The sequence below is a fragment of the Ambystoma mexicanum genome, chromosome 10, assembly GCF_040938575.1.
Source record: "Ambystoma mexicanum isolate Mex_15411 chromosome 10, UKY_AmexF1_1, whole genome shotgun sequence".
Lineage (NCBI taxonomy): Eukaryota > Metazoa > Chordata > Amphibia > Caudata > Ambystomatidae > Ambystoma > Ambystoma mexicanum.
The window spans coordinates 1,527,896,211-1,527,910,574 of NC_090932.1; the positions used below are offsets into that span (position 1 = coordinate 1,527,896,211).

At 45.8% G+C, this 14,364-nt stretch overlaps 1 protein-coding gene across 1 annotated transcript in view; it reads left to right on the top strand.

The window, feature by feature from the left end:
- TMEM233 (transmembrane protein 233) overlaps positions 1-14,364 on the top strand; it is a 302,463-nt gene that overhangs the window by 196,222 nt on the left and 91,877 nt on the right. The window contains exon 2 of the mRNA XM_069619707.1: positions 6,739-6,873. Coding sequence (XP_069475808.1) covers positions 6,739-6,873 — 135 coding nt within the window. The remainder of the gene's footprint in view (positions 1-6,738; positions 6,874-14,364) is intronic.

Here is a 14,364-nt window from a genome sequence, read left to right on the forward strand (position 1 = left end):
TGATCAGCTTCTTTAATTTCTCAGCACTGTACATTATTTAAACATTGCATTAGAGTGTGTATGTAAGGTTGTATGATTAGCAAAATGTCTTTTAGAATTAATTAAGTTAATATGTGTTGAAGTGTTTTTTAGATAAATCTTAATAAAATGAATATACCGATTTAAGTTCTTATTTGTCTGTCCACCTTCTTCAGTCTCTCTTGTTCTCCTGATACCATTCTTGTTCATAATGCTTGGTGTTACCTCTAGGTATCAGTGAAAGTTGAGGTTCCCACTTTGGGTTTGTTGTTTACTAGACAGGAAGCCAATGGTAATTGTATTATCGGCTTTGGATGACAAGAAAGGATGTGTAGACCCTGACTGTGGACAGAACTGTACTCGTAGAGAAAGGACGTGGTTCACTAGTCCTCTTATCCTGCAGCTGAGGTATTCTCCAGGCATAAAAACACATAGTTTAGCTTAAAACACATACCTTTACTTTGAAACACCTATTTTTCTTGAAACATATTTTATTACTTTAAAGAGTATACGTTTAATTCTTGAAATGTGGAATTCTTTCCAATCAAGGCAGCAAAACATATTTCTATCCATAGCCTAACAGGTGTATTGGTAAAGCACATGTTCACCCCTGAACGGGCATCTTGGCACTAATAACAGATGTTTATTGTTACCCAACTTAATGGTACTCATTTCATCGACCTCAGAAAGATGAAAGGCTGAGTGGACTGGCTGGGATTTGAACCTGTGATCATTAGGTCAAGCACAGGACCATGTAGTGGATTCATTAGTCCACTGCGCCACAGGCCCGGATGCATAGCATAGCACAGCAATAACACTTGTCTTTCGTCCGTGTATAAGAAGATCTACTATGCACATTATAGCTTTCGGGGGCTATAGCACTGAGTCCCTTAACATATGGTAACTATATAATGTGTGATAGTCTTATTTCTTATAACTGTGTGCTTGTAAAGACAGGAGTAGGTGCCATGCAAATATTTTATTTGCAAGAAGTAATATAAACAAGAACCTGAAAAGATGATGTCAAGTGCCCCTGTCCTTGTTTAGAAGAAAGGCAATTGTTACACTCCATATAGATAGATAGATAGACAGATAGATTGATTTAAGGATATCTGTGATTTGGGGGCCGGCCATGCACACAGCCCTGCTTCCCATCTCAGCCCCTTCGCTTAGAAAATTCTGTCTCATTTGGGCCCTCTGTCCGAGAGTGCTAGTTGTTGCAGCCATTTTATTTTCATATACAAATCCACAGGCTGTCCAAATTAGTATTGATGGTTCATGATTACAAACACTTAAGTGTTAGTGTGCGTATTGTGAAAGATTAGAAGAGCACAAAGCGCAGGATGCATTATTTGCATAGTGATTCAAGCATACAACCCTCTTATCACAGACCTATTTGCAAATTCAAAGGTCCCTGGTAATTCTTATGCTCCCAAAATGTTCTACCATTTTATGCAAAGCAGACAGAAACCTTAATTGGTGCGAATCATATCATATCTTTCATTGACAACCTGCACTCATATAATAATCTATATATCCAGGGTTCTACAATCTGCTTTTCTCAGTAAAACAGTCTAATGTTCCCATTACAGCTATGAAAAACCATGGAAAGTGATCATTTTAAATCAGCATTGTACAATGTTACAGTCCACACTGTCAGTACAATTTTATTTTTTTAATAACTTCTTTTGCTGAGCATGCACACCGTGCCTCTCAACTGTCCTAGCTTCTTGGAAAGGGCCACGCTCAGGTTAAAACCAATGACCTGCTTCTTCTGTGAGCACTAATGCCATGTTTAATGTTATGTGCTGCCCACTGGTTGCACAAAACCTAACAAGCAATGTCATAGACCATACAATCTATTCCTCTGGACCGTTACATCACCTGTAAGAAACCCAGAAATGCCGCAGAGGTTGTCAGCGTATCCCTCAGGTTCCCCTCTATTGCCTATGCACCCTCAGTGTGATGGCCACATTCCTGCAGGACACGTTGTTAGGGAGAATTCTCTGTTAAGGCTAATTTCCCAAACCTAGTGAGTCTCCCAGCAGCTTTGCTGGATTTTTGGGGTTTATTTTTTTCTCCTGCTAAGAGTGAGACTCTTTTTCTCCCACTCTTAGGCATGATTTGAGAATGTCCTTTGACTATGTGATGTGTTTTATGGGCTATGGGGTCTTTTACTCCATAGGGCTTCGTGTGTTTTTGGTATGTGTGGTACACAGGACCCTCAGTGAAGTAACACAGGGGTGTCATAGTGACCCCCAAACATAGACTCCATACCCTGGGACTGACTACTGTCTCCCAGGGCATGTAAAGTCACCATTGGCTTTACTAGTCTCAAATTGTGAACAGAACCAGTACCAACCATCATATTGTGGAAGTACTGGTTGGGGTAATTAGATTGCCCCTGGGTCTGTTTTCCAAGGGGGGCACTGTCCAGTCCCCCCTTGTCGAGTTTCTGGCTGGTGGCAGTGGATACCACGCGACATATTCCCCCGGAATATTTCCTATGGGATTTTCCCATTCATTTTAAACGCATCACTTTTTGGTGCAATGTTAAAGATACCGCCGGGTTATTTATTTAATATTTATTCCCCGGTTGGGTCTTTTTGCCAGGACTCGGTTTTAAAATGGCGTTTGTGTTCGCCTCTGAAACTCTAACTCAAGTTGAGCCCTTTGTTCCACTTTTTGGCGGGCTTCTCCACAGAAGCCCTCCAAATGGTGCCACTCTGTCTGGGGTCTACAGGATGTGTGGGAGGGGGATTAGGCACCCTGGACTGAGTTGCCTTGGCAACTCAAGTCACACTCTTGTGTGATTGGCCCAGTGGTGAGCCGCCCGGCTCACCACTTAGCATGTTTGAGTGACAGCTAGGCTGATGAATGGGGGTTTTGCTGCATAAAAGCAGGGCTTTGGGGACTGGAACTTCAGAAGTTGCCACAGGACCTAAAGAATCCAAAGAGGGGAGAAGCTGAGCCATCTACAACGACGACACCACCGGTGGAGCCCTGCTGTACGAACTCACCACTTCCCCGACGACAGAGAAGATCTTCCTCCAGGAGAATCTTCTTCCCTTTGAGCTGGTGGGACCAACCAGTTTGCCCTTTTCGCCTTCCTGGATCGTCTCGTGGTCGAATCACCAGTGACAAGCACCCCAGTGGCTGGATAGCCACGCTTCACCACTACCGCGAATAAAAGGGTAGTACCTTTTTAACCGGGAAACTCTGCGGCTGGTTTCTTCCCTGGCAGTGCAACGACCTCCAGCTTTCCTTCACATCGAGATCCTCTCTTCCTCTGGACGAAGCCCCAACTTGCACCCGCTGCCAGGAACAACTGCCCCCGCTGGAGCTTTCTCACCATTTCAGGTACTGTGTCCCGCCTGGTCTCCCTTGCAACAGACTGTCCAAGGTGTCCCGTAAATTCTTGACTCTCTATCCTGGGGTGACCTCGGACCTGTTACCATTACTTTTCTAACTTGATCCAACCTCTTGTGACTTTTCTGCAAAGACTTTGAGTGCATTTCCACTGTGTGATCTTGGGCACATTCTGCCTTTCTCTCTCCAAGAGTGGGCCTGGCCTATGAACTTTTTGCTCTACAGTAGACCCAGACTTTCTTGACTTGCTGTGGTTTCTTAAAAGTGTTGGTACTGTGTGTTTTCCCTATTCTGCCTTTTCTCTCCCTTTTAAAACAAATTATTGGAGTGCCATCTACGGTTACGCGCTCACCTCTGTTTTGCTAAATAAGTAGTATCTTAACCTAGACTTGTCGAATAATTAACTAGGGAGGTGTATATACTTATAGTGACTGTGTTTGAACTTGCTTGACATATTAGTGCCAGTGCATTTTTACAAGTGTGTTTTTAAATAAATAATTATATACTTTTATACCAAAGCTCTGGTCAGTGTTTGCTTGTGCTACTGTATTTTTAGCCCTATTGTGTATACTCTATATACTGCCTAACTCTTCTTGAGAAAAGTCTGACCGCTCAGCCACAGCTACCAGGTAAATCTGGGTGGTACAGACTGCTACCAATTGGGTTTACTGCTAACACCTGTAGTCTTAAACTTTTTGCAGTGGTCCCTAAGGGAACTGCACAGGTTTCTGCCTAACACACGTGCAATGACAATGAATGTCTCCAAGTACCCGCCTCAAGTAGGCCTCAATTATTGGCACACAAATTCAAATTTTAACCACTAAAAGCACTGCACCGCCTGCACCTCGTTCAAGATGCCTGTGTTTGCATCCCTGGTCACATTGCTGTCGGCAAGGGCTGGGGTGGCCAATGTGACTCTCATCCACAAAGAGACAGAGTGAGCAAGAGAGGGAGAGAGAGACAGAGAGAGTTGGGCAGAAAGTGGGAGCTTTACCTCCAGCTTTTTTCTGGAAGTAAAAATCTCCCCTTTCCACCCGTTTTCGGAGCTATTAGCGCAGCGCTAATTGCACCAGCCCTAATAGCGTCAAGAAACCCCCTTTGGGTCCAATGGACCCTATGGGAATGGGGATTCACCTCCCCACCACAACTCGGGATCTGGCACAAATTGCGCCAGACCGAGTTGCGGTAACGCTAATAGCGCCGGGATACCACCCAACTCATGATGAGGCCTGTGCGCTAGATTGGCATATGATGCATGTCATACAGCTTTGTTTATTAAATGTCTCTAGATTTGTTTGTGCTAAACACTTTTGCATAATATTTGCATATATCAAAACCATTTGTAAAGTACCTACGGAAGTCTGGAAGGCCCCTTATTCATCAATGTTAATCCATTTTTGGAGGCCAGCAAAAATGGCAGTCTTTTAATATTATAGCCGCCCCCACCAATGATAGAATAAGAAGCAGGGTTCGGGCACTATCTGTCTAGCAATTCTCTATTATGTTATTAAGGGAAACAGGGATCTATGCACCCAACCCTTGCAGTGGGTATTTATTTATTTAATTCATTTATTTGAATTTGTAAAGCGCACACAGCAGCCCTAGGGCATTGTGGCGCTGTTACAAGAATGCTTCTTTGGTTACACATTGAAGAGATGAAGACAATGGGCCTCATTACGAGGTGGGCAGTAAGGGGTTAACAGCGCCGGTAAAGGTGCCGGAGCCGTTAACCCCTTACCGCTCTATTACGAGGTCCACTCGCGGGACCCGCTCTGGACGCCTGGTTTTACCAGACGTCCTTAGCGGGTCCCGCGAGCGGCCCGTCATTAATGGGCCCATTGTTAGCATGCTCTCCATTCCCATTGAGCCCTTTGGGGGCTCAAATGGGAATGGGGATGGTCCTGGTTCCCTGAATGGAGAAATACTGGGCCCTCCAAGGTAAGAATGCCCCAGTATTTTCCCATTTAGGGAACCCGGACCCGATGGCTGCCTCCAAACTCGTAATGAGGCCCTATGTCACCTTACTGAGGTTTCTGGTTACATTGAACCCGTTGCCAGACAGGTGAGCTACACAATGAGGAACAAAAGACACTATCCCCTGCCTTTGGATCCTGGGTTACATTAACCCCCATTGGCTGACAGGTGAGAAGTAGATTCAGTTAAGGGACAGGGGGCTAGCGAGGGCAGGAATCTATTTGTGGGGGCAGGGTGAGTCGGCAGTGAGAGACTAGGGTCTGCTAGTTGAGTTCAGTTTTGAGCAATTTGCGGAAAGCTAGGTAGGAGATTTCGTTTTAAACGGCTGTGGGGAGGGCGCTCCAGTGCTTAGGGGCCAGGAACGTGAAGCAGGACCCTCTTGCTTTGAACCTTTTGAAGGTGGGTATTTTGAGCTGGTTTGTGTGGAGATACCTTTTAGGTGTGGATGACGTAGCTCTTGTGATTGTTTTCTAAAATATAGGGGAGAGCTGAGAGTATGGCATACATAAGGTCAATGCATACAGGAATGTGGAGCCTAAAGCACGTCTAGCTTCATCCTGTTGAAGACGCAGCCACTCCACTCTCTCAAAGCTTCCCCAGCACAAAAATTGAAAAGAAATAGTGACAGGAGCGCCTATTATACAAAGGTTATACCACCATTCTCAAGACATTGGGCCTCATTACGACCCTGGCGGAACGTGTTAACGGGTGCCGTAAAAGGATGCAAACCCGTTAAACCCGTTCCGCCACATTACGAGGACCCCTCGCGGGACACGGTAAGCACACCTGGTAAAACCAGGCATGCTTACCGGGTCCCTCGAGGGGAAGAAGGAGCAAACAACAGGCCACTCGTAATCGGCCCGTTGTTTGTTCCCTCTCCCATTCCCATTCAGCCCTATCGGGGCTGAAATGGGAATGGGAATGGGGAAGGTCCGGGTCCGGGTCCTTGGAGGGAGGAATTACTGGGCCCTCCGAACTCGGAATGGCCCGGTAATTCCTCATTCTGGGAACCCAGATGCGATTTCGGCGGCATCCATGCCGCCAATAGCGGCATGGCTACCGGCGAGGGCGTAATGTAGCCCATTGTGTGCTGCCAGGGAATGCCCTGGTCAAGTCTGTATCAATCAGTAAAGGAACTAGCAAATGCATTCTTTTCACTAGCATTTTAAACAATACATTATAGCAGGGGTAGGCAACTTGCACCTCTCCAGATGCTTTGGCCTGCGACTCCCATGATCCAAGCTAAGGCTGGAAAGCTTCAGGTTTCCTGCCCCTGCATTTCGGCCTTTGACCATTAAGGATATCTATCTGCTAATGTTATGATGGAACTGAATGCAATGTGCCTTTCTAACCTGTGCCCCTTCTCCTTTCCCGCAGGCTCTGAACAGCTATAACCAGGGGGACATAGAAGGCTCGCGGAGGTTAGGTCGCAATGCCCTTTGGGTTTCTGTCGCATCCATTATCATCGGCCTTCTGATTATAGCCATATACTGCACAGTCCATTTCACAACGGTAAGTTCACTTTTTCCTTTTGAATGATTGGTCTGGACAGGTGTGCGAGAATCCAGAAGTTGAAGTAAATTTGGAGCAAGTGTTGATTGGCAACCTCAATGGATGCATGATGCAAAAACATGGCGCATGCGCACATCGGCGCTCTCAATTGCTCGCAACTGCTTGATCTATTTCGGGTGAATAATAAGTGAGTGAATGGAAAGTCCTATTAATGGACGCATTGGAGGATCCATATAGCACATCATGATGAGACCCTGCATTTGAAACCAATCATCCAGTGGGGAATCAATATGAAGGTGTTTAATGATGACAGGGGCAATCACTGGTCTTGGAAGCAAGATCACACAGAGCAACAGAGGTTCGAATCCCGGATCCGCGCTTAGAAACCGAACTCAGGTAGGTATAGGTGCGTTATAAAAAACCCAATAAAATAAAATAAATAATCATGAAAGCTCAAAGCTTGACAGCAGAGATGTCCCAAATCCATAACGAGTTAGCGACACCAGAGGAGGGGAAAACAATATACCACCTTCCAGTGCCTTAAGTGATACTGGAAAATGAGCCTGGGCTCATTAAGGGCGCGTGGCCGAACAACAGGGGGGTTGCCTGCCAGCACGTTAGGCCACGCCTCTTTGATTAGCCCTGGCTTAATGGGCTACAGGCACCACTTTGTAGAGATCAAAACCCGCTCCATCCCCCACTGGGGAGAGGGTGCTGATCTCTGCTTTTATTTACTAACGGCTTGCCTGGCTACGGGCAGCGCCTCCCCTCTTCAGCCTTAATAATGGCGCTGCCCCTCACCAGGTATCATGCCTGGAGAGGGTCAGCAGCACCATTAAGGCTGAAAAGGTGAGACCACTGGAAGCTGAGGCAGGAGCTTCAGGCTTTAGAACAAAAAGGCCTCCGCTTCCAGCGGCCACAGCTTTTCTTCCATAATGGTTGTGCCGGCCTACGAGCATCTCTTCATTGAATGGATGCCTTGCAGGTGCCGGTGCCACCATTATGAATTAAAGGATTTTTTTCTGAAGCCTAAAGCTCTCGCACATGAGCTAGATCTTCAGACTTTAACAAAAAAACGGTGTCCTCTAGCGGCCGGAGCAGCCAGGGGACATTAGAGAGCCCCGGCAGGCCCCTGCCTCAAAACAATATTTCTGAGCCTACCGGGGCTCGGCCCAGACTAGCCCCACCCCATGCCTAACTCTTGGGATATCTAATTGTTGAACAAGGGAACTGAGAGTCTAGTTGATGATGGGCGTGGAGGGGGTATGGAGAGGGTCCCGCGGTCTTAATCCCTGTCATAAGGCAGGGGACAGTCTCATGCAGAACATACGTGACATTGGCCCTTTAAGGGCAACCCAAATGGCCTCCCAGCCTCAGGCTGCAGTATATTCACCCCCTAGAAGTGGACCTAGTTGAAAAAAGTATTCTGCATAAGTAAGAATCATGAGAAGCCTGCTAACCAAGTTCTTACTTTTGATGCCAATTCGGGGAGGGATGCAGCCCTGCTGCAGATGCCTGTTGCCGGCACAGATTAACACGAATAGTAAATGGGGGGCTGACTTTCTTAAATTGCAGTATGCCTGTCTTGCTGCATACCTGATACTCATTTAGATGCACGTGATTAGAATAACGTAATCACAGCAAACAATCAAAAACAAGTACCAGCAGGGGGTGTGACCCACGGTGTATAAAAGGACTGGTCCACACTACAGTAGCATGGGTGTTTGGGAGACGGGGTGGCGGCAGGAGTTGGTAGCGAGCTGGTGGTGAAGAGAGGAGATTGTGAAGGGCATGGAGTGCAGGAGGCTGAAGGCCAGAGGGGGAGAAGGAGTGTCAGGAGAATGTTGAAATTAAGTATCAGGTTGAATGGTAGGAGGATGTTAAGGAGCATCAGGAGGAGGCTGGAATTGAGAAGAAAGGGTAAGGAACATCAGGAGGTGTTTGGAATTGAGGAAAAGGGTAAGGAACATCAATAGGTGGTTGCAATTGAGGAGGAGGTCAAGGAACATTAGGTCTAGTTTGGGATTAGACTGTGAATGACCAAATAGGGGAATCCTCAGATGTATAAGTGCCTTGAAGACAAGAATGTATGTTTACATCAGTTGAAGGTGGATTAAGTAAGGCTTCTTGTTTCATTTAGAACTTTGATTGATAGCTTCCTTCAGAGTAGAAATGCAGAGGGTAACCCGACCATTCCAAGGAGAACATTAGTTTTGGGTACTGTTGAATTGTCCAAAGGGCCATTAAAAACCCCTGCTATAATTAAGGGAGCCGGGACACAGGTTCAGAGTAGAAGAAACACAACAAAATCGACAAAAATAGCCAAGGTAGTTTATAGAGGGTGGGAGAAATTCTTGGTGTATCGTTTCACAGTTTTCAGTTGTTCATTGAAAAACCAGTAAACAAGAAAATTAAGAGTTAAAAAGGAAAAGTCAAGGCCAGGCCAGGGAATCAAAAGGATGACCAACAGGTACCCTGACCTCTATCTTTGATAAACTCATGACTGGCCAACTGCCTCTTTTGGGCCATCTGCAGTCTCGGACACATATCCCACTAATGTTAAAAGAGTATTCCCTAGGCAATGATCTAGAAGACCTCTTTCACAACTTTAATAGGATAGTGAACGCCACACAATGAGAGAGGTATGATGCATTGAGAGATGATAACGGCTAACGTAGCAAGGATGCAGAAAGACCAAGAATACCAAGGACGGCCACTGTGGCGTGTCCGTCTGCTTCCCCAGGAAACGCCTAACCAAATGTCTTACAGAATCAGGTTACTCATAGAACGTGCCTTGGAAAGAGAAATATGAATGAAGGAAGGAACAGCTGATCTTCAAACAGCACTTGAACTAGATACCTTCCTTCTTACAAAGACGCATTTGGCAACTTCACCAGCCAACTCTGGAATTCACCAACCGAATGGCTATTGGAGTCCAGAGAGTCCAGCATTGGAGACTAGTGGACCCCTAAGGACACAGGGAAGACATTGAGACAGATGGTCAACAAGAAGAGTTGGGAAATGCTACCAGACCACAGCTTCCTCTAGACATCTGGCCCATAGTTGGTGTCCATGCAGGCTCATTAGGGAGAACTTCCAGTTTTGGGGAAAGGAAGTCAACATTCATCATTGTCAGTAAACCAGTGGTAAAATGCTGCGCCTGTGGAAACCCTGGCCACATAGCTTGTTTGCGTCCTACAATGGATCAGCCTGAACAAATCCAAGCTATCATGTCACAGTTCAAACAGCACAATCCATTAAGGAGTGATGTTTGGGCCTTAAGTACCAGGACATCAAAAAAGTAGAGGAAGAGAAATATTGGCCAGAGAGAAACCAAGCAGAAGCAATTACATCCCAATCAAACTGGAATGCCAGAATAATATGGCGCTGCTTGATTCAGGAAGTTGACATATCGACATCTGTTCAGACCTTCTGCTAGCCGAAGAGCTGATCACACATACACTGGTGTCTGACCCATGTGTGATTTTTGATAGAGATGTCTGTGCTAAAGCCCGGCTACAATTCCCTGTCAAATGCAAACAATCTGAAGCTGAGATGGCTTTTCTCACAGGTTTTCCAGAGGAAGTTATTTTAGGGACAGACCTACCCAATTCTGAAACCCGATTTCAAAAGGCTCAGGTGGCAAAGATGACCAACATGGACACTGGCTTTGTTGGCTGGATGGGATAACCTCAGCAGACTAGCAGCAGCAGGAATTTCTGACAGTAAATGACCCCAAAACGCTGGCACTCACTTCTTGTCAGGTTGGAAAGGGGTCCTTTGGAAGATGGGAGATATGTGGTGAAGTCCCCTGACTCTATCTGGGGCTATCTATATGGTGACCAGGGGGGGCAGGGTCCTCTCAATGTTAGTGGATAATGGACATGGGGAGGTGCATGGAGGATCCCTTTGTCAAAGTTCCTTAATTCCAACATCAAGCAGGGCTGAATCCCATGAGACACATACACAACACTACCCCTTTGAGGGCAACCAAAGTAGCCTTGCAGCATCAGGCAGCAGTAAATACGCTTTTCCTGAGGTGAGCCAACACAGGAAATGTTCCCTATATACACAAGTATCGTGAGACACTCGCTTACCCACTTGTTAATTTTGATGACCATTCAGGGAGAGACGTGGCTCCGCTGCAGCAGCCAGCTGCCAACACGCATGTGCGAATGAACGCGAATAGTAAATTCAAGAGGGTGACGAGTTTTTTTCTAGTCATAATCTGCCCACTTCACTGCATATCTAATCTTCAATCAAATATGCATGATTCGAATAACTGAATCATGGTAAACTAATCCTGCTTTCCCAATAAACATCATATACTGCTGTAAATATTCAAACTAAAGTACCAACAGAGGGGGGCAGGGGCGATCTGCAGAGTGTAAAAAAGACCAGTCCATACCAGGCTAGTGTGTGAGTTGGGAGAAAGAGATGGTGGCAGAACTTTGCAGTGAGCTGGCAGTGAAGAGCGGAGAGTGTAAAGGGAACATGGAGTGCAGGAGACTGGAGGCTAGAGGGGGAGAAGGCGCTTCAGGAGGAGGTTGGAGAGAAGTATCAGGAGGTTTTAGTTGAGGAGGAGGTCGCGGTTGTTGAAAGAGGTTAAGGACCATCTGCAAAAGGTTGAAGTTGGTTAGGTGAGTAAGGAACAACAGAAGGAGGTTGCAATTGAAGAGGACGTTAAGGAACATCAGGAAGAGGCTAGAGTTGGGTGCGGTTAAGGAACATCAGGAATTGGTTGGAGCAGGAGTTTGAGTCTAAGGATGATATTAGAGAACATTTGAAGGGAGCGCAAGAAGAACAGCAGGAGGAGATTGGAGTTAGTCACCAGGACTAGAGTAAACTAAAATATTTGGAGTTGATACAGGTGGCTAGCAAGTGGGTAGCTATCAAGAGCAGGATGCTTTCACTGGGCACATCTGGCCAAAGACATGAGGTTTGGGTGAGACCCTGATCTGATGGAGTAGAGCCTGTGATGGGAGGAGGAACAAGCATGAGAAATGGCATCGACAAGGATCAGGGGAAGAGTAGTTGTTGAGAGCTAAGCATGCCACAGGAAGCAAGGACCCTAATGTAGGGTGGTAGCAGAACCCTCAAAAGCCTGGGAACCTCAAGCAAAAACCTGGTTGGCTCCACTGTGCTATACAACATAAATTCATTGGGTCTATGTACTTGTTTGAGGAGATCCAACACTGTCTGCACTACCTCCAACTGCCAAGTAGGTGATTGTACCCAACTAGAGGAACACCCATTTCAGGAAGGATAGAAGAGACAATTGGCATCAAGATTGTTGAATTTCCTCAAAGCACTATTGATGAGCCCCTCTATAATAAAGGGACCCTAGAAATGCCGGAAGGGTGGAAGAAAGACACCAGCTCGATAACTTTAATGGAGGCAGTATAATGAGAGGTGAAAATATTTGTAGTATCATTGCGCAACTTTCAGTTAGTCAGAGTAAAAAAATGAAATTCTGCATTGCTCCTGGCTATTGATCCATGTCCTAGTCATGGCACCGCTCCTTCTTCCAGCTTTGCGCAATAAGGTCAACACTTATCCTGGACTGGAATCTATGGTGAGAAACCTCCAAAAAGCTTCTCCTGAGGCCTTTGCTGTCCTTGCTCGGCCTTTGCTTTCTAATATGGCCCATCTGACGACATAAATGTCTTAGTTCACCAATTTCTTGGCATATCGTCTTCTGTTATCAACCTCTTGGCTGCCTTTCATGTCAAGATTATCAAGAGTGAAGCATTATGTAAGACATGGTTCTCTCCTGATGTTGTTATGCAATGAAAAATTAAAAGGCTATTTGAAAGACTGTCCACATATCGGCTCAATGTGGCTAGCTATAGAAATGCCATCCTCTCTGCTAAAAGGAGTAACAATGATATAAGGACAGCAAGTGCAAAATCTAACCAGAGAGAATTGTTTTCTTTCTTCAAAGAGTTGGAGGTAAAAAAGGCACTATCGGGCGTAGGTCTGACTACTGGTGTTTAGACATCCAGAAGAAATTCTACAAGAAAATCAAGTTATATCAGGCAGCCATTAACATTTGCCAAAGGGGCTTATCTAGTCCTTTAGGTCCATCTTTGCACGATGGCTATGTTCCCATTGTACCTTCTTGTGCACCATCTGAATACCTTCTGAACCAAATCATGGAGAATACGATTTTTAGCATTGTGCAGTGACTGAAAACCTCTGCTTGTGCTGGTGACGCCTGCCCTGCTAGTGTTATCAAGGGCCCAATAGGCTGCCTAGCACCACTAATGGCCAACATCATTAATACCTAATTTCTCTCTTCGTTGGTTCCATCATGTCTGAAGGACGTATGTATAACTCCCGTACTTAAAAAGGAGACTTTTGATCCGGAGGTGGCAGGTAATTTCCAGCCGCCTATGACTAATGTTCTTTTTCTTTAGAAAATTCTTGATAGGACTGAGTACCTGCAACTCCGGGAACACATCGTGAACAATCAGGGTTTCATGCATTGCACGGCACAGAAACCACCTTGCTCGACATAAGGGCTAACTTGGTTGAGATTGTTGATGGTGGTTGGGTTGCTTTGCTCGTGCTCCTTGAGCTCTTGACTCCTTCATCTTGCGGCTGCGTTTGATCTAGTTGATCACTTTTTACTGCTTGAACAGTTAAAAGAGATTGTGAACTGCCCTGAATCCTCTGTTTCTTGGTCCTCGATCCACTAGGGTTGCTGTGGGCAGTTCAAAGGCACCACCTGAGCTATGATCCTGCGGTGTTCCCCAGGGTGCCTGTCTTTCTCCCACCCTGATCAATATATATATACCCATCCCCTCTGTGATCTGCAGGTGTCAGAGTCAAATATACTAACTATGCTGACGACACCCAGCTGCTCTTCGAGCTGATGGGAAATTATGATTTGGACACCACTAATATCAATCACACATGATTTGATCCAAGATTGGATGGCCACCAACTCGTTGGCACTAAGCAACAATAAAACAGAGTTGATGACTGTGGGCTCGGCCTAACGTATACAAAAACTGGATGCCAATTATGGCCAGTTTAAAGTCTCAGACTCTGTTATTCAAGTTACCCCATTTGTAAAAACCCTAGGAGTCTACCATGACTCAGGTCTCACCATGAAAAAACAAGTCAAAGCTTCCTGCGCCTATACCACCAAATTGCTTAGGCAACTTAAGCCATATTTGTCTAGCGCTAATGTGTCATCAGTGGCCTGTGCCCTGATCAATTCTAGAATTGATTATTGTAACAGCTTACTAGTGGGTACCTCAAAAGCTAATCTGAAAACTCTGCAGGTGACCCAAAACGGACATGTGAGAGTTGTATGCGGGCTGATCAGAACTGACCATGAGAAGATATCATAATGATTGCATCACTGTACAGACTCTGGTGGGAAAGACCAGTTGTCTGCCGATACTATGCACCTGGTTTGTCCCAGGAGCAAGCGGGTCAGAGGTAATGGTCGTTCCTTCCTGGTGCTGGCTGCTTTGGCAT